The sequence below is a fragment of the Phycodurus eques genome, chromosome 1 (assembly GCF_024500275.1).
Source record: "Phycodurus eques isolate BA_2022a chromosome 1, UOR_Pequ_1.1, whole genome shotgun sequence".
Lineage (NCBI taxonomy): Eukaryota > Metazoa > Chordata > Actinopteri > Syngnathiformes > Syngnathidae > Phycodurus > Phycodurus eques.
In genome coordinates this window covers 16,197,583-16,225,196 of record NC_084525.1, presented here as the reverse complement: position 1 = coordinate 16,225,196, position 27,614 = coordinate 16,197,583, and the positions used below count along the sequence as shown (strand labels likewise).

Here is a 27,614-nt window from a genome sequence, read left to right as displayed (position 1 = left end):
GGTGAGTCAGGCTGTACCCCACTTCTCACCCAAAGTCAGCTGAGATAGGCTCTAGCTCACCTACAACCAACCTTAATTCGGATAAGCAGGACAGAAAATGGATGGACGTTACTCCAACGTTCCTGATTTTGAGTCCCTCTGGTTATGTCTACTACACTGATGAATAGTAAGAAAAGTGTACTTTTCTGGAGCACATCATGGAGAACTCAGACGAGTATAAATCCAGACTTCAAGTCTGAATGCACCCTGAGAGGATTATAATTTTTTTTACAGTCCTGGTAATACCCTGGGATAGTATGACTTGGCAGGTGTGCTGCATGTAATGGTCATCATTACATACCTCATGCAGAGAAAAGATAAAAAGGCTTAGACTGTGTATGCAGATTGCAAGATGACATCAGTGGACTCTCACTGTCTGGCACTGATTCGTAATTAAAGGCCAGGGTGGGGAAAACAACCTTTTAAACCCTAGTTCTGATTTCATTGATTTGGCAAGTCTTCAAACCTTAACTAAGTTTTCTAGTATAAAGTCATGGAAAAGTTTATTTTCATAATTCCATTCAAAAAGTTAAACTTTCATAGATTACAGATTCAGAGCCCACATTTTAAACAATTTCAAGTACAGTGTTCCCTCGCCACTTCGCGCTTCACGTTTTGCGGCTTCAGTGCTTCGCGGGGTTTTCCAAAATATTAATAAAAAAAATTAATTCATCAAAAAATAAAAATGAAAAAATACAGCCATATCAGCAGCCATATTGCGGAAAGACATGTTTCATGCACGAGAGAGAAGGTTTCCCTGCATGCCAAACAAAGAGATGAGTTGACTCAGAGGCTTTGTACATGCCTGTACTGTACTGTACATGTCACGGGCACTCCTACAAGGCGTGTGATTGGTTCCCGGCGCGACATCGACCAATGAGAACACGAGTGATTTATCCCGTGAGCTGATTGGCTGCGCATCATCGCAGCCTCACCCAGCAACTTCCCTTGTTGTGTCTCGCCAGTCTCATCCACCCTGTTGACAGTCTCGCATACAGTATTTAAGTGTTGTGTTCGTGACAACTTTTTTTTGTTTAAGCGATATCTTTTTTTTATTAATTAAGCCCTTACAATGCCGTCTAAGCGCTGTGCCCCTGCGAAAGCTTCCTCCGGGGCGCCCAAGAGGAAGAAGAAGATGATGACCATCAGCGAAAAAGTGAAACTTTTAGATATGATCAAAGAGGGCAGAAGTTATGCATCTGTGGCACGCCATTATGGCATGAATGAACCTACAGTGCGGTGCATCAACAAAGAGGAAGCAAATGTCCGCAAAACTGCTTCAATATGGACCCTTGTACAGGGGAATTTTGAAGCAAAAGAAAAAACAAAGACAACAACTACCCATCACCATGTTTTTCTCCAAGGTAAAGCCCCAGCTACAAAATGCGTCTCCAGCAGAAGCGTCTCCGAGTGAACCTAAAGCCTCTAAGAGTCAAGTGAGAGCCTCTCCTCCGCCACCAACGCAAGCCTTTTCGCCTCTCTCAGAAGGCAATGTTGATGAATGTTAATTACTGTATAAGGTTTTATAAATAAAGATTTAAGTAAGTAAGTGTACTGTTGTAATCTTTGTCTCAAATATGTAAAGTATAAACGCTGTTTACATATTTTAAACATTCTGGTACACATATACATGAAAATTCCTAGATTGGGGGGGAGGGGGTGCGGCAAATGCTATAACGCGGTTTTTCACCTTTCGCGGGAGGTTCTGGTCCCCATTAACTGCAAAAAACGATGGATCACTGTATTTTTTTTATTTTTACATAATTTGGGCTTCCAGCTCATAAAACCCATGAAATCAGGAATTCAAAAAGTTAGAATACTGTGAAGAAATCAGCCCAAATTTTGCAGGCCATAAATGTTTTAAACTGAGAGTCTCACACTAATCACCTCCGAAACTCAAAGCACCTGCACAGGTTTCCCCAGGTCTCATTAAAGTGCTTCAGTTTGGTTCAATATGGGAAAGACTGCTGACTTGACAACTGGCCAGAATAGCATCATTGATACCCTCCAAAGGATGGGTAAGCCAGAAATGTTCATAGCTCAGGAGGCTGGCTGTTCACAGAGTGCTGTGTCCTAGCATACCAATGGAAGAACAAAATGTGACAGGAGAAGAAGCACCAGCAAAAGACCGTGGGCTTCAGTGGATTATCAAACAGAGAAGATTCAAGAATCTAGCAGAGATCCAGAAAGAGAGGAATGAGGCGTGAGTCACGGGTTCAAAAACCACCACAATCAGACACATCCAGGAGATGGGCTACAACTGTCGTGTTCCTCGCGTCAAGCCACTTCTGAAGCTATTCTGAGGAAGCGTCTCAATTGGGCCAAGGAGAAGAAGGACTGAACTGATGGCCAGTGGTCCAAGGTCCTCTTTTCCAATGAATGTGTGCCTTTCATTCGGGAATCAAGGTCCAAGGGTTTGGAGGAACACGGATGAAGAACAGAACCCAAGCTGCTTGACGTCCAGTGTGAAATACCCCCAGTCAGTCATGATTTGGGCTGTAATGTCCAGTGCTGGTGTTGGTACACTCTGCTCTAAATCCCAAATGAGAATCTATGGGGTATTAAGAGAAAAATGAGGGGCAGCAGACCCAAAAACAAAAAAGAACTGACAGCAAGCATCAAGGAAATCTGGGCTTCCATAACTCCTTGGCAATGCCACAGGCTAATTGCCTCAATGCCACGGCGCATCGAGGCAGTGATTAAAGCAAATGGATTTCCAAGTATTGAACATTAACATATAATTTTGAAAGTACCATATTTTGATTGATTTAATGTGACCTTAAATTATTTGGGGTTTTTTTGACAAAAACCGAGAAATAATTGGGGATTTCTTCACATTATTCTAATTTTTAGAATTCCTAATTTCGTGGGTTTTATGAGCTGGAACCCCAAATTATGTAAAAATAAACAAATACATATTTTAAATTGTTTAAATTGTGGGCCCTGAATCTGTAATCTATGAAAGTTTAACTTTTTGAATGCAATTATGGAAATAAATGAACTTTTTTTCATGATATTCGGATTTTTGGGAAAGGGTCCATACAGTCAGGGGTCTCTTGGTCTACCGCAGTCTCACAGTTATGTTGTATTAAACTTGGAGAAAAATGTGAAAGGTGGGACTGCCATAATTTTTCGTGTATAAAATGGATTTATTTTCCCCTAAAAAAATTAGTTAAAAAAATAATAATAATTTAAAAAATCGAGTGTGTATTATACATAGGTAGAAGGAAATTTTTGTCACATTGTATAGATGTATACCAGTACCTTGGGGTTGTGAAAAAGCGGTACTTTCATTCCAATATGATATGTAATTAGGGCTGGGCGATAATTCAATTTCAAAATGTATCGTAATAGATGTGATCGATATCAATAGAAAATAAGTTTGATAAAACGTTCGATAGGGGAAAAAAAGAATGCCGGTGACGCCGCAAGGTATTCTGCTACAACAGAGGCTTTAGGGATCACATTTCTCCTTTTGCCGGTTCACTGTCGTTGAACTGTATATACAGGAGGTAGAAGCTAGGAAAATAATTTAGAGCTACCCCCAGCCTCTTGACCTATCACAGCCCAGCTAAGAATAATTGTTTACATCATCAAACTCCCTCACCCTTTTCTAACATAGAAATAAAAACCTGGTACGTAACATGCACAGTAGCGATTTAATGTTTCCCTATATTGTCTCAGAACTTGTTCAAAAACAAAAAAGAATGCCGTGCACTGGGGGAAAAAAAATAATAAATAAAGAGAAAAAAACAGCCCAACAGCATACTGTTGATGAGAGGGAATGTAACGTCACAAGTTTGGCAGCGGCTATGGATATTTTAAGTCCTACAAGAGTCAGAAGACCAATGCTGTATAAACTATCCAGGATTATCGTCCCTTCAAAGTCTGGCAATAAGACTCATTTATATTACAATGTCAGCCGCTCTCATCAGAGTACAGCAGCGTCAAGCCACAGGCGTCAACATCCGACTAGTGTCAATCCATCAGCAACAATTGTTCAGACTAAGACTCTCGCAAGTGGTCAAGGATGAATGGAGTGGCCAGTGCAATTCCAGTCATTTTATTGAACCAGCAGTAACACAGAACATCACAACAAAACAAGCTGCTGTCAGCCACAATTCACGCCATTCGTGTCTTTAAACAATTGTATCCATCTTACAAATTCTCCCCAGGTAATCAAACATATCCGCACAACTGTGTGTTTTCTCATTTACGAAATAAAAAGTTGGGCTGTGAATTTCAAAAGAAGCGCAAGTAAATAAAAAGAAAGTATTACATGTTCTAACGAAGTGCTTAACTTCAGAATAATTCTTCGAAAAAAATAAAATACAGATAATACTTGTGTTTTGATCATATGGGTAGAAGCTAAATCATGCATCGTAAAAATGCATTATAAATAGGTAGAAGGGTTTTCCAGAATTTTGAGGTCACCTTTGGGGGTGCGTATTATACATGGGTGCACATTATACACAAGAAATTACGGTACCATTTCCAACAGTACTATTAAAATGTAACACTTATCATCGAGCATTGATTTCAGCCGATCACCGTCTTTGTTCTTTGTTATGAAAACGCAATTCGAAATAGTGAGGAAGCAACACAAATGTTATCTAATTATAATTTCCATAATTCAGTAAAATGTATTTTGTCAGCACATGCACACAGAATAATTCTTTGAAAAACCTAATAAAATACGGATAGGGTGATTTTGAAGGTGCCTATTATATTCTAGAGCGTATTATACACTAATAAATTACAGTACTTGTACCATTACCGCTCTATGACGTAAAAGTTGTCCCCATCGTCTCCCTGGTCGATCACATGCTCTTGGGGCTGAACCCTTAATTCAAACATTGCGTCCAGCACTTCAGAGAACTGCTCCTGAAGTGAGAATGAGAAGGACAAGAAGAACGACGTCAGACACAAAAAATGCACAAGAAACAAGGAGCAACAGTGGAATTGAATGAGAAGCTAAAAAAGCCATATCGCTCATGTGAGTAAGGCCCCCGAAGGGAGGCGAGCTAAGACTAGCTTATCTCAGGGAGAGAAACCACTTTTTGTTCACATTTAGAGACATTTTATCCATGTTTCAAAAGAATATGCAATCCCAAGACAATCATGCCATCCCTGGGGTAAAGGTTCAATATAATGTTAGAGATATATCATTGTGATGCCACTGTGATTCACAATGGGAAAATACATCTCATTCAGTTGAAGCTCGAGCAGATGCAAATAAATAAGTACAGGGACTTTACAAGAGACGCAAAGGTTTGGGAAAAATCCCATACATGGGCGGATTTCAAATTTTACTATGCTATTAATAAAGGACAACAAGAGAACTCGCCTATTCTCACTAATGTGCATGCATGCCAAGTCATTATTCCCATTATTTACCTGATCCAGTGTTTTGAAGAACAAGATATCCCGACAGGCCTCCTGCAGTCTACAGCGCTGTTCATCTGTTTTTGGGTGAACCACTCTGGGTTCTGTGTCTTCATCATCCTCATCTGGATTGAATGCCTCTGCACACACTGGATCAATATGCATTATCTGATTAGCTGGACTATAATACACAATATCATTTACTAGTCCACGATAGATTCTGCACACATTTTCTGATGATTTGTTTGCAACCCCCCCCCCCCCAAAAAAAAACCAACCTTGTATTTAAGATTAGATTTTCATAGTGAATTAGCAGTTAAAACAGACAGCAAGCTAATTAAAGCATTCTTTTGTGTACAATAATATGTCTGTGTCTTGAAGTATTCATCTTTTACTTTGTACACACAGTCAGCTGGCATCAGGTGACTGGCAGGATCGCCACTCAAAGAAACATTCACACTGCATTCATTCATGCATGTAATTTTGAGTCATCAACCTCCCCTGCATATTACTGGACAAATTTTTTGCTGTCAAATTACAGTGCTGGCCTCTGGACCAAAGTGCCCCAATATGGCTTGAAATCATTTGTGTGTTATTTTAGTTCGACGACAATGAATGAAAAATGTAGCTGCAACAAACACGAGCCTTTTGAAAGATCTCATCCAGACCTCCTATTCTCACCAGCATTGCAAACTAATGTTTTGTCTGTCTTTTGTGTAGACTTGTTTTGACTTATAAAAGTGACAGATCGTTAATACAGCCACATTTAGTAAAATTTCCCCTGACAATAATGTTATTACTTTATCTGAATACAGTATATCAGTTTTGGTCCACAAAGTGGCCTCAAATGAGCCATGTCATATAATAAAGTGGTCTTGCAATTACCGCAAATCCATTAGACACCTATTCAAAATATGACGACCTTACAAGTTCTTGATGCAATTTAAGATTTAATATTATGCATTTTTGTAGAGGATATCGAAGGTGGAAATCCTGTTTGAAGAACTCAAAACAAGTCATTCGCAAGACCATAGTCGAATAAACAGCATGCAAGGTAGTCTAAGGTGTTCAGTTAGTTTTGAATAATTTTTTTTTATTACATATTTATTATACAGACATGCAAATGCCAAAGGCATGAAAAAGGTGACCAAAAAAAACATTGTAGGGGGGTCTCTGGGGGGGATCCCCTGGGCCCCCACAGAAATTATTTTTTATTTTAACATAAAACAACCTGGAAGACTCTGAAGAGTACAATAAGGCAAAATAAAAATACAAATTCTTCACGCAGAAAACATTTATTTACACCGCTCGAGTACATGTTGATGTACAAATTTAAGATTCAAATTAAATTTGTCTCATTTCTTTGATTTTTTGTTTTGGCCTCCAACTTGAGCCAGGCCCATCTCCACCTGCACCTGATGCCTGCTTCAAGCTGTGCCACATGAATAGCAATCCTCCTCTTTAAGTACTCTCCTTCTGGAAAATAATTGACTAAAATCATTGTCTGTTTCACTTCATTTTTCACTATTACCAATTTCAAAGGATAATCCCAAATGCATCCTCGCGGAAAATATTAAATTTATTTTATTTATTTATTTATTTTTTCTGTTTTTATTGGCCATTTCCAGATTTGAAGTTAGTTCATTCTGTGTTGTGACATAATCCCTAATATAACAATCCCTCGCTTAATACATTTAATATTAACATCTGTAAACCAATTAGATAATTGTGAGCTGAAATATCCACGTTTGGGCAGACAGCGCCAGACAAATACTACAATACAAGAAAGCTGTTGTTTTTGTTCGACAAAATGTAAACATGAGTCGCGCGCCGTTGTCTTCATGGTAACGACGCCCTTCCCAATATGGCCGCCACATAGGCACGACAATCAGCGGGGCTGATGCACGGGAAACCTAATGGAAGACGTGTGAGGTCATATTACTTTCTTGTTTCGTTTGATTGGTGAGCTAGACGAATGATTGGCGCAAACAGCGCCAAAAAGTCTCTGGAGTCTGGAACATTCTATTTGATATCTGACTGATATCTGCTGGGTCTTTTCCAGAATAAGTCAGACCCCTATGGAGATCAGGCATTTTTCATCCCTGTAACTACAAGGGACAGAAAGGTGGTCAAAGAAAAATGGCACAAAAAAGGAGAACTACAAACTTAAGTGAGGATAAAATGTGAATCTATCAAACCATTGTCTCCACTTATCTCTGAGAGACGAGCTCTTTTCAATACCAGGTCACTGGGTAATCAATCAATGTTGATTTATGACATCGTTACAAGCTACCGTCATTTCTCGTGCATAATGCGCACCCCCAAAGTTGAACTAAAAATTCTGGAAAAACTTACGTATAATGCATTTTTGAGGGTGCCATATTAGAATGAAAGTGTACACCTTTTTCATAACCCCCTAGGGGGCGGTGGCATATTGCAATGAAAGTGTACAGCTTTTTCATAACCTCTAGATCAGGGGTGTCAAACTCAAATTCACGGTGGGCCAAAATTAAAAATTGGGACAATGTCACGGGCCAAACTCAATATTTAATGAAAAATCACTGCGATGTGCATGTTTCCCTTCTCTGCAGAAATGTAGCATTAAAGTTTATCATATGACAAACACTGAATCTGGAATACACAAACTTTAATATTATAAACATGAGAAATCAAATTTGCGATAAAAGACATCAGTGGTATTTGTTTTGTATTTAAATAGATATGAATTATTCTGTCTGTCTATCTACCTTCTATTTATCTATCTCCAACTGCCTCTTTTTTATGTAAATCTTTTTTCAAAGGCCAACAACAACAGCTAACGACAGCAACAGAAAGGGAAGGGGCGCTCGCCGGTCTAGACAGACGGGGCAACACACTACTAGCAAAGCATTCCGGGATTTGTCATATTAGTGGCGCATGTCCTATATACTGGCGGGCCAGCTCTAATACACATTTGATATGGTCTTGCGGGCCAAATATAATTAATTTGGCCCACGGGCCCGAGTTTGACATATATAACCTATGGGGTTTGTCAAGGGTCAGTTCTTGGACCCCTCCTGTTCAGCCTGTACCCTTGGGTCAAATTCTTCAGAATTTTTATTCTGACTATTACAGCTATGCAGATGACACACAGTTATCTAGCAGTGTCTCCAGATGACTACAGTTCAATTGAGGTGTTGTGTCACTGTCTAAAACAGAGAAGTGGATGTGACCAATAAAAATTATTAAATTAAACCACAACAAAACTGATAATTGTTTTTGGCAAAAAAGAGGATTGCTGTTCGTAAATACCTGGAGTCAATCTCTTTAAAAACCAGAGACCAAGTCCGACACCTTCGTGCACTGATAAGATCCTGAACTGACTTTCAACAGTCATTATAAAATCAATTACTAAAACTGTCTTCTACCATCTGAAGAACATATCCAGAGTGAAGGCTTGCATGTGCCGAGCAGACCTGAGGCCTCATGTACAAAGACTTGCGTGGATTTCCTACTAAAAGATGGCGTACGCTCAAATCCAGAAAACGTCGTACGCACAAAAATATCCAGAGCCCTCATGTACAAAAGGTGCGTACGCACAAAAACGTGGCGTCCGTTCTTTTTCACGGCAAAGGTCAGATGTATCAAGAGTGAAATGACCGTGGAAATGTGCGGTGCCTCACGCCAACTGCATGGCTGGCGTACGCACGTTTCTGCAGCTTTTGGTGCTTTGGCGACACTTAGAAGTGATGCTGGGAAACTGTTCGAAAAAATCTGCACACCAGAGACATGTACATGAATAATTAGCACTGATGAACAATTCATGTCCGGCAACATTTGATTTCAACAATGCGATTGAGGCAAGGACTGAGAATTCCTTTGTTAACCAGCGTACTTAATGAACCACTGATATTTGTGAGGACACCTATTAATTGATCAAGGCATTTATGCAGCCGGTTGCCCTCACAATCGCTTCGTGACTCCAGCACATGCACTGACAAAAAAAAAAAAAAAAAAAAAAAAAAAAAAGTCCTTTGAATTTACTTCATTTGAACATGTACATCGGTTGCACATGATTAAAATGTGTTTAAATTGACAATTTACCTCTCTTCTCCTAAAAAAGAAAATTATTTTTTTGTCAGTATGCGTGTCCTCTCCTGTGTATTAAAATAATAAATTGAGTAATCAAAATAGAGTCAAAGTTTTTGATATCCTCTTTGATATGCTGATGTGCTTCTACTTTAATTCAAAAGATTTATTACAAATACCACACACAGAACATTTATGCATGAACCTGTATCTCACAGGGCTGAGTGTAGGTTACTGTATGAACACATTTGTTATGAGTTCTAAAAATACATGGTATTAACCTTGTGGGGTGATCATAGTCAGCCACATGTGCTCCCACCACCCCTGAGAGAGCAGCGTCACCCATGATTGCAGCGATTCTCTGCTCGAACGGGGTGAGACCCTCCGCGACGGTTCTTCCACCTTTTTTTGGCCACACTTTGGCGGTGGGCAGCTGTCCTCTGCTTCACATCCACCTTAATGTCTGACCACTTCTTTTTTAGTTCAGCGTGTGCGCACTATTCTGTCTCCACAGCATCCACAGCCGCACACGGGCTTTCCCATTCACTTCTCTTTCGCATATTGTTAACGCCATAGGACAGCGTGGAAAAGAGGATTTTCTTGCGTGCCTCCACTTTGAGCAACTTCACATTCAGAAAACTTATTTTTCTTCATTACCTCGCTCAGTTTCCGTTTTTTCTGATCATGCAGAGATCGGCATCTCAGGTGCAGGGTTCATTTAAATATGATTTGCATATTCAAATATGGGGCGTGGACAGGGAGGAGTCAGCTACTCCAACACTTGCGCTCATTTCCACGTTGATTGGAATGTACAAAGGAAATGTGCTTGGATTCATGAGTACACAGTTTCATACATCTGAATATTTTTGTGCGTACGACGTTTTCTGGATTTGAGCGTACGCCATGTTTTAGGAGGAAATCCACGCAAGTCTTTGTACATTAGGCCCCAGATGTATGAATCTGTGCGTACGCATGAATACAAGCACATTTCCTTCGTACATTCCAATCAATGTGGAAATTAGTGCACATGCTGGAGTAGCCGACTCCTCCCTGTCCACGCCCACATTTAAATATGCAAATCATATTTAAATGAACTCTGCACCTGAGATCCCTGCATGATCAGGAAAAAAGGACAATGAGCAAGGTAATGAAGAAAAAAAAAAAAATTCTGAATGTGAAGTTGTTCAATGAAGTAGAGGTGCGCAAGAAAATTCTATTTTGGCACACAGTCCTCCGGCGTCAACAACAAGGGGAAGAAGAGTGAATGGGACAGCGCTTGTGCGGCTGTCAATGCTGTGGGGTCGGAACAGCGCACACACGTTGAACTAAATAAGAAGTGGTCAGACATTAAGGTGGATGTGAAGCGGAGGACAGCTGCCCACCACCAAAGTGTGCCCAAAACAGGCGGAAGAACCGGCGCGGAGGGCCTCACCCCGTTCGAGGAGAGAATTGCTGCAATCGTGGGTGACACTACTCTTTCGGGTGGTGGGAGCACATGTGGCTGACTCTGATCACCCTACAAGGTTAATACCATGTATTTTTATAACTCATAACTAGACTTTACACCGATTTGATCGGGCTGATCGGTATCGGCCGATATTTAGCATTTTATGCTGATCGGTTTAATGTCATAATTCGCCCCTTCGCAAATGACATAATAGCCTTCTATTCCGATTATCATCGATTTAGTAGCACAAATCGAATGGAAATGCTCCATATAAAGATCTCAATCGGAATAAACAGGCCGAATCCGAATGGAATTTCATTCAGTTTCACAGGAATGCTTCGCCTCAACATAAATGTGCGGTGACGTCATCGTTTACGCATGGCGTAAAAATGACGGCTCTCGACAGAGAACTTTTTTTCAATTAAGGTTGTTATTTTTAAAAATAAACATAAAAACAATCCAACTACTGTGATGAATAGATGACGGCCCTCCATCTTGATAAATGACGTGACGTTCATGATGACGTCTGCATGTCACAAGGCTGTTCCGATGAAATGTAGTACACATCATGTATACACTCAATCAGAATAGATCACGTCACATGTAAACAGTTGACTAGAAATCTTCAATCGAAATGACAAAAAAACTCTCCACGTAAACCCGGCTACTTTGTCGTCGGTCCGCCGAAAATGAGCCCTTCAACTGTCAATCAAATATATGTTGCTGTTCACTGTCGTCAACTATTGGCTGAATGTGTGCCACTGACGTTCTGCTTAATAAACAGTTAACATTCCAGTGTTTGTGTTGATTGGGGACTAATACAACAACATGAAGCAAAGTGTTGATGTTTTAAACAACATAGCCGCGGTAGAGCAAGTTGTTTAGCTCAACTTGCTAGCTTGCAGGCTAGCTTGTTCGCTCATAAGCTAGCTCGTTAGCTCCAAACAACAAACAGTTCATTCTCCCTTAAGTGTGTCTGTTGTGTGAATCTATGCACTGCATATGGAGCAAGGCTGTGGAGTGTGGAGTCTTGGACAGAGCCAACACTGGCAAGAGTGTACAAGTCTGCCAGCATTCCATGAGCCCACTCGCGGCTGATGACACAGCCGTCCAACCAACGACGAGAATTTATGGAGCCCGGAAAAACTATCAGGTCCATTTTATTTATCAAACGATAAGTCGATATAGTAAATATTGTGACTGGCCTATACTCAACACTTTCTGAAGGCACAAAAAGGATTATTCTTGAATTGTTAATTAAGTCGGGGAAAGAAAGTAGAGCATGTTTTTCATTCACTCGAAGTTGCTACAGTGAAGGGCTGGCAAAGAATCACCAGGAAGGAAACTCAGAATTTGCTGACGTCTATTAGCTCCAGACTTTAAGTGCTTCATCCAACCATCCACTTTCTACTGAATACCGCTGAAAAGGCGAGAGGCAGGCTACACACTGGAGTGGTCGCCAGCCAGTGAAAACCCACACAACCTCCATGCTGGAAGGCCAGAGGCCAGATAGGAACCCACAGCTTCTGAACTGGGAGGCGGATGTGCTATCCAGTTGGCCACTGTGCCACCCACTTCAAGCACTCATTGATTTAAAAGTCCTGTATTTTACCAACCCAAATTTTTAGTATTTGGGATGTAATATTGGCTCTATGGTACCTCAGTAAAAGTGAAAAATTGTCCACGCATTCCTGAATTCCAGACATCTTTCTGCCGAAAGGCATGAAATCAGGTCATTCAAATTTCTCGAGCTTATCTACATTACTAGCGAAGATCTCTGCACGTATGACAAAACCAAGGTGCTTTGTGGAATGAAATTGACACTATTATACTAAATCCATGTTAGAGTCACCTTAAAGGTGGGACCTTTAAAATGATTTTCATCCACTTACTAAAAATTAGGCTTTACACGATTAGAAATTTTTTTTAAACTGTTTACCAATCACCGATCCGATCACAAGATGGAGCAATGTGTCTATTAAAATGACTGCCCATTTACTGAAAACTGAGTATCTTCAAAAATATTCTCTCGTCAGGTCATGTTTTTTCTTCAAGATGGCGGCGCGTGCATACACAGTGGCTGCGCTCTGTCCCAAACAAACAGTGTTTTCGTGTTTTTCGTCTTATAAATCAGTGTTTTAGTCCGTCTTTGTCATGTCTACATGTTCCAAGACACAGATACAGTCGGAAGTTTCTGCTCGACATCGGTAGAACTTACTTTCATGGAGTTACACTCTACTCTCACTGAGGAGCTACGGAACTGCGGGCTGCTCCGGATGCCTACAACAGCTGCGACCCCTACTCCTGCATCGCGCCCAGAGTGGAGGCGAAGGAGGAAGCAGAAATGGGTCAACCGTGGAGGTATCCGAGCTAGGCTAGCGGCTAAACTACACGAGCCGGCTATTCCCTCCATCGTGTTAGCCAACGTATACTCTCTGGACAACAAGTTGGGATTACATTCGACTGCTCCGCTCTACCCGTAAGACTGTGGGAGAGTGTTGTGTTTGTGGAAACATGGCTTAACAGCAGCGTTCCAGACGCCGCCATTCAGCTCGACTGGATAGCATGCTACCGAGCGGACAGAACTCTTGCGGGTGGCAAGATTCGTGGCGGTGAACTGTGAGTTTACATCAAATGACACCTGGTGCTGGGACGCTATCTTGGTCAGTCAACACTGCACACCGCGACTGGAGTTTATGGCTCCTAAGTGCTGGCCGTTTTATTTACAGAAGGAATTCACTGCTATAGTGCTTGTGGCAATCTATATTCCTCCAAACTCCAGCAATAACAGGAGTGAGGCGCCAAAGGAGCTACATCATCATATCAGTGAACAGCTGACGGCCGATGATGCAGTCAACATGGGACTGCACTTCATCCTTGAACACCTCGACAGTGCAGGGACCTATGAGAGGATCCTGTTCGTGGACTTCAGCTCAACGTTCAACACAATCATCCCTGAACTCCTTTCCTCCAAGCTTCTCCAGCTCAGCGTCTCGCCTGCCATCTGCCAATGGATTTACAGCTTCCTGACGGGCAGGACACAGCAGGTGAGGCTGGGGGAAGCCACCTCATCCACACGCAGCACCAGCACTGGGGCGCCCAAGGTTGTGTCCTCTCTCCGCTGCTCTTCTCTCTCTACACGAACGACTGCACCTCAGCGCACCCGGCTGTCAAACTCCTGAAGTTTCCAGATGACACCACTGTCATCGGCCTCATCAAGGACGGTGACGAGTCTGCATATCAACAGGAAGTGGAGCGGCTGTAGCTGTGGTGCGGCCGACACAACCTGGAGCTGAAGACGCTCAAGACTGTAGAGATGATCGTGGACTTCAGGAGGCATCCTTCACCACAGCTGCCCCTCACGCTGTCCAGCTGCCTTGTGTCAACTGTCGAGACCTTCAAGTTCCTGGGAATTACAGTCTCTCAGGACCTGAAATGGGCGACCAACATCAACTCCATCCTCCCAGCAGAGGATGTACTTCCTGCGGCTTCTGAGAAAGCACGGCCTGCCACAGGAGCTGCTGAGGCAGTTCTACACAGAGGTCATCAAATTAGTCCTGTGTTCTTTCATCACAGTCTGGTTTGGTGCTGCTACAAAAAAGGACAAACTCTGACTGCAACGGACAATCAAAACTGCTGAAAGGATTGTCGGTACCCCCCTACCCACCCTTGAGGACTTGCTGCCAGAACTAAGACAAGAGCGTGCAAAATCCTCTCAGACCCTCCACATCCCGGTCACCAACTCTTCCAGCTCCTTCCCTCAGGTAGGCGCTACCGATCAATGCAAACTAGAACTAGCAGACATTCCAACAGCTTCTTCCCTCTTGCAATCAACTTCTTAAACACCTAACCTACAATTCCATTACAACATGCTGGCATTTTATTGTCTTGAGTTTGTTGTCAAATTTCTGTGGGGCCAATTATACATTACTCGTGCACTCACTGTAGTAGTCTCGCCACACTCCACTATTTGCATATCTGTTGTTGACTAATACTGGCCACTCATGCCAGAGTAGCATCTGCTCCATCTTTCGAACTGCTAGGACTCTTTTTACACAATTGTAAAAAAAAAAAAAAATAATAATTACAACAAAAAAATATATATATGTACCGGCACCCTTTATTGCTCAGTGAGTGTTTTTTGTCAATGTCTTTATGTTTCAAAAGTGTTCTCTGTCAATTGACTGTCTGTTGTCGTACTAGAGCGGCTCCAACTAACGGAGACAAATTCCTTGTGTGTTTTTTAGACATACTCGGCAAATAAATATGATTCTGACAACAGCACCCCACCCCCTCCTGGTGACCAAGTGCTGACACTGACCCCGGGACAGCGTGAGAAGATCTCTCGATGAGATCAACACACGAAAAGCCCTGGTCCCAAACAACATACCTGGTTGTGTTCTGAGGGACTGTGCAGCTGAACTCACAGATGTCTTCACGGATATCTTCAACACCACCTTGAGTCAGGGTGTTGTCCCCACGTGCTTCAAAGCCACCGCCATCATCCTGGTCCCGAAGAAGTCGTCTGCGTCCTGCCTCAATGACTACCGTCTGGTAGCGCTCACTCCAATCTTGATGAAGTGCTTCAAGCGGCTAGTCATGCACCACGTCAAGTAGTGCTAGCATTTGCTTGCTAGGCTACATAACATTTTGTTGCCTGCTTGCAAACCGTATCGTATTTAAAGTACGTGGACATACCCCAAGCAATACTTAAAAGAACGTCCTATCCCGAGTACCGGTGACCACCACACGTTTTTCCCCATATTGTTCACAATACACGCGCGATCCATTGTTGTTGTCGTCGCCATGGTAACGAGTGTATCCAGTCGCGTCTGAGTTGACAAGCTAAAGCCCAGTGATGGTAACAAACGGGGTGTGGTGGTATCAGAATACAAGATTTTATTGCAGTTGTATGACATAGTGCAATCCTGAAAGACCACATTTGTCTTGTTGTGTGATCAAGCCATTATGTCTTGTCTGTCTCAGACGTGTTGTCTGTTCCACAACACCGCCATGATTTTTTTTCTTTTAAATAACTTTATTGGCGGTCAGATATTTACAGTACTACGTCAAAAGACACACGACAAGGCTAAAAATAAACTAGCTTTTGGCTTCAAATATACTGTACACGATGACGACGCGGACTAAATGTCTTTTGCAAAGCGATCTGCGAATTATGAAAAAGCCGATCAGCATAAAATGCTAATAATCGCCGATCAGATCAGTGCAAAGTCTACTAAAAATTATGGTTATCATGTCAATAAATTAGAATATGGTGGAAACGTTCATTTAACTCAGCACTCATACATTACATAGGAATTTGCTCTTTGCAAAGTATTTTCCAAAGTGTTTAATAAATCTGTCTAATTTCTACTTTAAAAAATATGTTTTATTGTTTCTTGATTGTTACATAATATTGTAGTTTTTAGACGTGGTTAATTTTGGGTTTTCATCTGCTCTAAGCTATAATTATCAAAATTATATAAAAAAAAAATAGCAGAATCTGAATTTGTCTCCGGTAGTTGGAGCCGCTCTAGTACGACAACAGACAGTCAATTGACAGAGAACACTTTTGAGACATAAAGACATTGACAAAAAACAGACACTGAGCAATAAAGGGTTAATAGTTATCTGGTAATGCCGGTACATTTTTTTTTTTGACAATTGTGCAAAAGATGCAGAGTCCTCTAGCACTTAGAGCAGTTCGAATGACTAATATTGCAATAGTCCGGTGCAATGACCATTGTGCAAAGGGCGCCGAGACTTCAAGGAGTGTATGCATATTTCACTCTGAGTGTGTGCAGTGCATATCTATAATGTTAGTTTCACATTTCACTACCAAACTAAATTAAGCCTTTGACACTATTATAATTTAATGAGACGTACCTTATGTGTTACATTTCCAAATACTTTCCAGTACCCCTAAAGATGGGGGTACAATGGACACTTTCATACTTGCGGTTTGACACCCGAGGATTCACCTATTAGGATTTTTTTTCCTTTTTTCCCCTCATTTTTTTTCCTTTTTGTCTTTTCTTTTTGGGGGGGGGGGGGGGGTTGGTCCCACTCTTTGGCTGTTCATCCACACTTACGCAACAATTTTGGGGGGTTTAAGAATAAAAATAATATATTTTTTTTCCCCAATGCAATTATGATCCAGGGATTTTTGCTATTCGCGGTCCGGTCCGGCCCAGTCCCTATCCCCCGCGAATAACTGGGGTCCACTGTATTTTGCATAAAATGGCAAACAAATGTTTTTTGGTGGAATCTCTTAAATTGAATTGATCATTTTGAACCCCTTGTGATGCTGTATAAAGGCAAAAATCCCCAAAACTATCACTGGCCAAATACTTCTGGACCTAATTTTAATAAGGCTGCGCAGACTGACACAGCCTGCGCAGGAGACCCATTGTAACAAATCCGAGGTAAGTGAAGGAGGCCGTCAGTCTATCTGATACTTTTGTTTGACATGCATGGTCAACACAATAATGTGCGCACACCGCAAAAGAGCCTGTTACCCAGCAAGGCATGCAATATCATACTCAGTGTGAATATCCCTTAAGGGACATGACGTCAAAGATATAATAGTAAACACACAGGACACACACAAGAATCTCACCTGACACTCTTCTGTTGAATCTGCTTGGTGGTGGGGCTGCAAACAGACAAGAATGGGGTGAGGAAAATTAACATCATTGTGTTTACACAATCAAGACATTTTTGTGATGGTCGGTTTTTTAACAACATACAATGTAATTTCATTGAAAAACAATCAGATTAAAAAAGGCATACAATTAGAACGACCAGCTACAGAGAAAGATGCAAATAAAACGAGAAAGTCAAACAGGCAGATGTGGAGAAAAAGACCTGTCAAAAAAGATCTTAGTGGTGGCAACGTGCTGTGACAGCAACACCTAATTTTGCTAAAAAAAAAAACAGACATTATTTTTCAATGGCTTCACAATCTCATTTAGGAGATGAAATTCACACTCGATAGGACACCTACCCCCACCCCATGACCATGTACAGAATAAGTGCTATAGAATATTGATGGGTGGGAAAACTATCACACTCAATAATCATTGTTGACAGTGGACAGACAACAGGACTGTGGGGGACTTGTATGGCCTTGGAGCAGTTTTATACATTTTAGACATTGAGTTTTAGAGTTATGGAACAACAACCATGGGTGTGAACAGAGATCCCCACGGTGGCAGGCTGGGTTCTTAAAAATTCAGTCGCAGCACTTGCTGACCAAGGGCATCCATTAACGCAGAGTCCATTATTTGACGAAACACTGCAAATTTGCAGCTTGTAACTTCAGTGCTGCAACCTTGACCATAGTATTCATCACGGTGCCTGAAGCAGAAACTGCTAGATATGAATATGAATCAGGAATACCGTAATTTCTCGTGAATAACATGCACATTTCCCCCAAAATATTTTCAATAGATATAGATAGATAATAGATATTTTCGATAGAGCGCATTATATATAGAAATAAAAAAAACAATAAAAAAATGGAACTCACATTGTATAGTTGTATAAAGGTACCTAAGGGTTGTGAAAAAGGTGTAAACTTACATTCCAATATGCTATCCAATGTCTAATGTTACACATTTATATGTATTACGGTAATATACGCCGCCAAGCTGAGATTTCTGATCTGCTCGCAGCAGTTTGCCATGTTACCATCGTTAGCGTAGCATATTTGTTTCTACTGCAGTAAACAGCAGAATCGACTACCCCTGAGTTTGCTTTAACTTCAACTAAGATAGAAAATGGCGACTAAAAGGGCTAGTTACGCAGCCGCTTTTAAAAGGGTTTTAAAATCACCACTGCCAAAGACGTGGGAAACCGCAAAGCAGCGCGGCAGTTCAAAGTGGGCGAATCGAACGTGAGATTGTGGAGGAAAACGGAGAAAATCTTCCAGCAAAAAGCACATGCAATAGCTTTGGAACGTGGGAAAGTCGTGCAGTTCCCAGAGATGGAGGAAGAGCTGCTGCAGATTGTAGCCGAACGGAGGGCAAGTGGCTGCACTATCTATCAGCACTGTCGAACTTCGTCTCAAAGCTCTAACAATGAGGAATAAAGGTAACCAAGACTTCAGGGCATCTGCAAACTGGTGCTACTTATTTATGAGGAGATACAACCTCTCTGTTAGGTGCAGAACAACAATTTGTCTTGCAGCCGATGAGGATAAATTGACGAAATACCAGCAGTTCATCATTCGGCTGAGAAAGCAGTGAGAATACGAAATTGGCTGCATAGCAAATGCCGATCAAACACCCCTCACCTTTGATCTGCCAAGCACTCAAACAATCGATCAGAAAGGTGGAAAAACAGCGAGGATAAAGTATACTGGGAACGAAAAAACCCATTTTACTGTAATGCTTGGCACGTATGGAGATGGGACTAAAATGAAGCCATACATAATCTTTAAACAAAAAACTCTCCCCAAGAATTGCCAGTGGCCAACGGGCGTGATAGTGAGAAGCCACCCAAAAGGGTGGATGGATGAGGCGTTTACTAAAGGACTGAATTAGGTCAGTCTGGTGTCACCACTAGTGACTGTCTCGCAAAATCCTGGTGCTGGATGCCTTTTGGCCATTGCATGCCAGCCATCAAACAAATCCCAAAAGAAAATAAAACTAACTTGTTTATCATTCGTGGTGGCATGACTGCGCAGTTGTAGGTAATATCGTGCAATCACCCTTTTAAAAAGCACACAGAAATTGAACGAGTGGATGACTTCGGGGACTCATACAGTCACTGCAGGTGGCAATGTAAGAAGGGTAAGATTTTTTTTTTTTTACATCAAGCGTGGCCCACTTATTTCCGTTACATCAGCACATGGACAATTATTATTTTTATTATTATTAAGAATACTTATTGTGACACAGACAATTCTTTGAAAAACTTACCAAAATAAAAATATAAATTTACCATAATAAAAATACAGATAATGAATAATGTTATGAGCATATGGATATCAGCAAATCGATGGCGCACATTTTACATGGGTATAAGGGTTTTCCTGATTTTTTTTTTTTAGGTCAACTTTGGGGGTGCGCATTATACATCAGGGCGCATTATACACAAGAAATTGCGGTAATTAAGAGTCCAATCATAGGAGTATGCATTATGTTTACTACTCCACAGCACGCATGCGTGTAAATACTTGTTGATTAACACACATTGTGGGTAAGCGAACAGCTGCTTGATAATGCAGAGATTATTGCAAGCATGTGGGGGCATGGCTCTCTGCTGCGACACGTCACATCAACACATTAAGAGTGTGCTGCTACCGTATAACCATCCTGTCAGAGCCCATTAGATCTAGACTGTGAAGCTGAGGGACTGGAAGATCATCACACATACATGACACTTTCCTCACTCACCTGAAGAGATGGATGGAGTCTCACACTCCTTTCTACTATTCTTCACATTGGTCACTATTACTCGACACCTAAGAGGCAAAATAGACTCACCTTCTTCGTGGCAACCATTAAAGCACCTGTAAGGGGCTGGGTTGTGGGTGGAGTGAGACTTTCCCCACGAGGATCATCCAAAGTGTAGTTGTTATTTTAATTGATTGAATTAGGGGGGAAATGAGTGGATCATGCATTTCAAAATAATGAGCTAGTTCAACAATGACCGAATATAATTTCAAATCCTGCTGTCAACATTACACACTCTTTGTCTTCAAGAATGAAATTTTGCCAAAATCCTGCTAACCGACAAACAAAAAAACAAAAAGGTTTTTACATTTGGCGGAGATCAAAATAAAGACTTGTACGGACGATATATCCTTTTAGATCATATGTTGGAGTACAGAATATACCGTTACTGTGAATAAGTGCTCTGTCTATTGTTGAGTGTCAAAATGTGAATTACTACTAAAGAATAATAATATTTCTGCAGGAAAAAATGTATCGCTGACACTTCAAGTCATAGATAGGAACCTACGAAAATGAAAGTCACCTGACTACCATCATGTTCAGGCCTGGCATTGAACATACATTGTATATTGGAACTAACTGTAATTGAAATATTTTTGCTCACGTGTGTTCAGTTGTGTAGGTGTATGTGTCTGCGTGTGCAAAGTGTGAAGTGTTCTCCCAGCAGTCGTGTTTGTTTGGTGGTGGGGCGATGCTGGTGGCTGTATTAAGTGTAAGCGTGAAGTTGCCTTGGCAACCTAACACAAAGAGGATCTCATTGCCATAACAACACTACCCGTCACCCTCCCCTCATCTCTTCTCTGCGACATCTAACTCCCTTCTCCAAGATCTACCTCGTAACGTGGCAATTCGTCCCTCCTTTTCCCACTTTCTCCTCACCACAAATCCTCACACAAGCTTTCACTAGCTCTCCCCCTCCCGCAATGTAGACTCACAATGTGCCATATCAGAACTGTTAGATTGAAAGGAAATGAAGGAGCTAAAAAAGGGAGGTGGCGGGGGGGTTAACACAGATGGTGAAACAAATGACTGACCAGAAGGTTTAACAAAGAGAGATCTCTGGAAATGTGACAAATATGGTAGTTGATAGCATTAAGTTGGCAGACAAGAAAAACGATTTTCAAAAAGGATCCAAAGTTGTATAGCATGAAAATATTGAAGAACAAAAAAAAACAAAAAACACTATAATGAAAGATGAAGGAATAACTTTACAGGATGTGCAAAAAAAAAAAAAATAAATATTGAAGAACAAAAAAAAAAAAAAAAACACTATAATGAAAGATGAAGGAATAACTTTACAGGATGTGCGGACTGATGGTTCAAGGGGAAAGCAAATGGTAATAAAAATCTACTCCAATATACAGTACTATGTGTGATTATTAGAAAAGGAAGAAATAAAGTCTTCCTTTTCTAATAATCACACATAGTACTGTATATTTATAACTTATTGTAAGAATTTTATTTTTAAAGCAAACCTCTCGTAGAGTTGGCAATATGACCTAAAACTCATATCACTGTATAAATTGAATACCTTCACAGTAACGGTACTGTATATCGTAATATAAACTTAAGCGTAAGAATTATCGTAAGAATTGAGTATATAAGTATTTTTGAATGGGTTGTATAGTTCTTTAGCAGAGCTAAATTGATTTTTCTTTTTTAAAAACAATGTATTTTTGAGAACATTTGTGTAGATATCAAAACCCCAAATTCTGTACTCTACAGTGCAAACAAACAATTAAAATTGCTGATATTGTAAGTATTTACCATAACATACAGTCAGGTCAATATATATTGGGACACTGACAATTCTCATATTTTTGGCTCTAAACACCACCACAAAGGATTTGAAATGGCAAGAGTTCCCGGACTTGAATTTAATCGAGCATCTCTGGAAATACCTAAAAATGACTGTCCAACGACGCTACCCATCCAACCTGACTGATCTTGAGAGGATCAGCAGAGAAGAATGGAAGAAAATGCCCCAAAACAGGTGTGCCAAGCTCGTAGAGACATACCAAAGAAGACTTAAGGCTGTGATTGCTGCCAAAGGTGCTTCAACAAAATATTAAGACAAGGGTGTGAATACTTATGTACCTATAATGTTTAAATGTTTACATTTTTAATAAATTTGGACAAATGTCTGAATTATTTTTTACTTTGTCATTATGGGATATTTTATGGGATATAGATTTTTTTAAAAGAAAGTTATACTCAAATCAGCTTTAGAATAAGTCTAATACAGCAAAAGGTGAAAAAAGTGAAGGGGTGTGAATACTTTCTGGTGGCACTGTACAATTAATATAATATGATGCATTCCTTTGTAGGCCTGATCAATCTGGGACCTATGTGACATGGTGGGGCGTTGTAGTATGATTGTGTGTGTGTGTGTGAGTGAGTGAGTGAGTGAGAGAGAGAGAGATCCACAGTTAGAGCGAAAAACCATGGATAAATACAGTTTACGCTAAAAAAAGAGTTTTGCTCACGCCAAAAAGGATGACCCTATGACAACGAAAGCCGTCTAACACTTGTCGCATCGAGCGTTCGAAGCCCCGAAATCGCAACTAGATCACAGTCCACTGTCGACGGAGATTCGGACTCTGACTACAATGAGGCTGAGCCGGGTTATCATCTGGGAGCAGCAGCGTCCTCCGTGAGCCCCCAAAAAGTCATGGAAGAGCTAAGAACTTGCTAACTTCAAAGCTAATGTCCATAGCCTAAGCGGTTACTATGGTTCCCGCTTAGGCTATACCACACAAATAATCACGACAGTTTGTCCTACGATATTACACGTTTACAAACCATGCATCCTGTAGACAAAAACATGGAGCATCGATAGCTAGATGAATTGGATATACATATATTCTTTATTATTGTTCTGTTATTTATAGAAAGTGCAGAAAAATGCATTTTCAGACAATGTGATGTGTGTAATGTGGATTTTTTTTTACGTTTCCTCATCGCACTGTAGCAACAACAAATATTTTGTGGTAATTATACATATTTCTATAAATTGCAGTTGGTGCAACCAGCAGCAGATGAACTCCCACACCTATTGGAAAGAAAGTATTTTTCTCCACTTCACACTGCAGCAATAATGTTTAATTTTTAGGCTAATTGTTTATTTTTTATCATTTACAAGAGGTGCATCAAGCAGCTACAATGACTGCGAACCCACAAAATTCCCATTCATGGCAAAACTCCTAGGCGCTGCTACGGACCTGGACTCTGACCAGCCAGCAGACTTCCTGAACCTGTTCCTGACAAGGGAGCTGCTTCAACACAATATGAATGAAACAAACCACTTCGCTCAGGATTTCTCAGAACCACAAACCAGCAGTCTGCCACACAGCAGAGAAAATGCATGGAAACTGCTCACAGTTTAGGAGTTCAAAATATTTTTGGGACTCGATTACATTACAGGATTTTAAAAAATAAAAACATTTTTAAAATTTTTTTAGAAAACGCGCGCACACACAACTGTACATATTTCTAAATTGATGCATAATCAATTTGAAAACACGCAATACTTTTAATCTGATATTTTGCAATCAAAATACCCTTGTTTGTTTTGTTACATAGTAAGAAAACAGATATTTGAACTATCAAAAGAAAACAAATTGCAAAGTGAAAGTTCTGCTTGAAATGCATTGTTTCACAAAAACCTTGTTTTCTTGGAAACAAGTATTTTCAAGAAACTTACCAATGTTTTTAACTGCAGTTTACTAAAGAACGGTACAAGGTAGAAATGTAATTCCTGATGAAAGCAGAGGGTTAAATATTTCTTTTGGTGGTTTCCATGTTTCTCTAGCTATAGAACACAATTTTCTGTAGGCCTTCAAAAATCAGTCAAAATTGTCAAATATGGTTCAGATTCAGAAGTGAGTGACAGAATGCTATAGCAGTTCTGTTTCCGCTCACAGTGGCGGCCAAGCTCAAAGAACGAATCATTTGATTAACGGATTCAGGTCAGTACGTTCACTAAACATATTCAATCTTTGAACAAACGACACTAATGACGCTGCTCCAGCTGGCATAATGGAGTCTCGTCACAGCACACTCAGTGCTGGTTTTGTTTGTCTTTGTGTGCATTTTCACTTGGAAACACCACTCCATGTTGGGAAAAGCCTACGAAAGGCCATCAGGACCTTTTTGGACTACGCTGCAAAAAGATATTACGGAAGCGAAACAAAGCTGCAAAGCAAAATATACGCAACTGTTAAGTCTCATGTCCACCATTAATATAAGACTGTCACCTCAGTGTCCCACTTCACTTCATTCACACTGCCACGGGACTCATACTGTAAACCGACAAAGTGCAACAAATTTATTTATTTACAATTTTATGTACAGTACTGCATGTTTTTAAAAAACTACATTGCTACCAAAACTCAAGTTCTGGCAAAACTCAGTTCTGTTTGTTTGTTGACAAATAAACGTTTTATATTCAAATCACGCTTATTGTTTTATTCCAATAATCCCTAACCCCCCACCTATGCTGATATTAAATTTAAGTTATGCTGCCATTACGTTAATTTAAGTACAGTATTTCTGAAAAGAAAAAGAAAAACAGAATACATGTGAGCACATGCATGCCTTTTGTGATGCTTTGCTTTTATCTGAACAAATGAACATGCGTGTTTCCATTATGCCTTTTAAAATTATATAAAATAAATGACCGGTTTAGTCAGCCACTGCTTGGTGCAGACAAACTTCATATTCACAGTAAAATATTTTTGCAGCTGTATCTCGAGTCACTGTCAATTATATACAAAGGTACGGGATGCCAATTACATGAGACTACACATATCATGAGTGGTCCAGTGCTACCAAATGAAAAGTATAGAGCCCTGTGAGTGTTTTATTTTACATTTTATAGTAATTTATTTGTATGCGTGTATGTTTTTATTTTTTTATTTATGCAATTGCATTTTTTTCATTGAAATATTTTAATTCGTAAGATATTATTTAAGTGTTCGTTTAACTTTAACCCCCACCTCCGGCCAGCCACCGGATAGCCACTACCACAAATAGATTCCGGTTCTGTGGGAAACACTGGGAAACGTATCTACTTAAAGTGCTGAATCTTTTTGAATTACATGGATATACTCTGTAACATGTTTTTTTTTTTTCTCCATTTCATCTTCCCTGAGGACCATCAAAGCAAAATGTCAAACTATGTATCATTTATTAGTCCAACAAATTTGAGTCTGCCTAATGGAAACTAACAGGTCAACAAGACTTTAGAATCATTGAGCAGGCAATAAGAAATATTTGCAGCATAATAGCTTCTTTAGCCAGCCAAATGGATGAATAAAATAGACTTGGGGAGGCAGTGCAACAGATATTAGACATTTTAAAAACAGTAATAATCATAAAACAGAGTAGAAAGAATATGGAAGATGTGGCTGAGGTGATCTTAAGCAAGATTTGAAGTACAGCGGAGTTATATAGAAGACAATTTTATTCTTACTATTAAATGTTTCCAGGCACTGAACTGTTCAGAATCCGAATCATCTTTATTTGACAAGTATCTCCAAAAAACACACAAGGAATTTGTCTCAGGTAGTTGGAGCCGCTCTAGTACGACAGGCAACATTAAAAAAAGATCATCAGAAAACGGTCTAATGTGACGTGATGCCATAACATTCCACTGCATATAACACTTAGTTGCAGTTGAAAGGCCTTTAAAAAAAATAATAAAATAACAATGAATAATGTTCAATCGCTGTTTGGTGTGACAAGATGTTTAAATGTATGTGTCAGCCACTGGGATTGAATGGTCACCAGCTGGAAGGGCCTCCGGTCACCAACGACCCTAAAGGGTAAGACTATAACAAATGAGGGTGGGAGACGTTCTCTCGTGTATTGCATTTTTATCTCTTTCCCAACCACACATTGTTTCTCGTGCTCTCTCCCACTCATTCGCCACTGGACACTTAACACACTCATCGACATTCCCAGTGTCTCACTCCACTTGCCACTACTCTCTCATGAAAGTTTGTGACCTGAGGAAATAGACACGATTTAATCAATATGACTTGATTTAAGGAACCTCTAGTTGTTATGATACTGCAGCTAGAAAAGAAAGAAGCGCAAAAAAAACAGTTGCCTTGGTCGCACATTATCATCATGGGAGTTTATTTAAATATATTTCATGTGCATGAAAGATTATGAAGTGATAAAGAAAGTGTTTTAAATAATTTCTTAAGCAATGTACACTATATTGTCAAAAGTATTAGCTCCCCTGCCTTGACTCACACAGTCCCCTTCAAAAGTATTTGAATGGCAAGGTCAATTCCTTTGTTTTTGTTGTATACTGAAGACATTTGGGTTTCAGATCAAAACCTGAATGAGACGAAAGTTCAGAATTCCAGCTTTTATTTCATGGTATTCACAACCCCAATTCCAATGAAGTTGGGACATTGTGTTAAACATAAATAAAAACAGAATACAATGATTTGCAAATCACGTTCGACCTATATTTAATCGAATACAGATATTTAATGTTCAAAGAGATATTTAATGTTCAAACTGAAACTTTATTGTTTTTAGCAAATAATCATTAACTAAGAATTTTATGGCTGCAATACGTTCCAAAAAAACTGGGACAGGTGGCAAAAAAGACTGAGAAAGTTAAGGAATGCTCATCAAACACCTGTTTAACACAACGTCCCAACTTCATTGGAATTGGGGGTGTACATCTAGAGGTGTTAAACAACTCAGGACAGAACACCTTTTGTTTGAAGCCACCAACTTTTCAAGTGAGCAAAAGTATTGGAACAAATTAAAATAAGTTAAAGTGAATAACATTTAATATTTTGTGGCAGAATAACAATAACTACATCAAGCCTGAGACCCATTGATTTCAGACTGTTGCATTCTTCATTTGCAATGCTTTCAGTTCTTGTTTGTTTCTGGGAGTTTCTCCCTTCAGTCTCTTCTTCAGGAGTTAAACGCATGCTCTATTGGGTTAAGATCCGGTGACTGACTTGGCCAGTCTAAGACCTTCCACTTTTTCCCCCTGATGAAGTCCTTTGTTGTGTTGGCAGTGAATTTTGGGCCATTGTCTTATTGCATGATGAAGCTTCTCCCGATTAGTTTGGTTGCATTTTTCTGTAAATTGTCAGGCAAAATGGTTTTTGTAGACTTCAGAATTAATTCTGCTGCTACCATCATGAGTTACATCATCAATAAATACTAGTGAGCCAATT

General features: G+C 40.1%; 1 protein-coding gene across 3 annotated transcripts in view; it reads right to left on the bottom strand.

The window, feature by feature from the left end:
* prkar2aa (protein kinase, cAMP-dependent, regulatory, type II, alpha A) overlaps nucleotides 1-27,614 on the bottom strand; it is a 65,196-nt gene that overhangs the window by 21,929 nt on the left and 15,653 nt on the right. For all 3 annotated transcript variants that reach the window (XM_061680529.1, XM_061680521.1, XM_061680512.1), the window contains exons 3-5: nucleotides 17,559-17,594; nucleotides 5,437-5,573; nucleotides 4,817-4,923 (exon numbers count right to left, since the gene is read on the bottom strand). In XM_061680529.1, coding sequence (XP_061536513.1) covers nucleotides 4,817-4,923; nucleotides 5,437-5,573; nucleotides 17,559-17,594 — 280 coding nt within the window. The remainder of the gene's footprint in view (nucleotides 1-4,816; nucleotides 4,924-5,436; nucleotides 5,574-17,558; nucleotides 17,595-27,614) is intronic.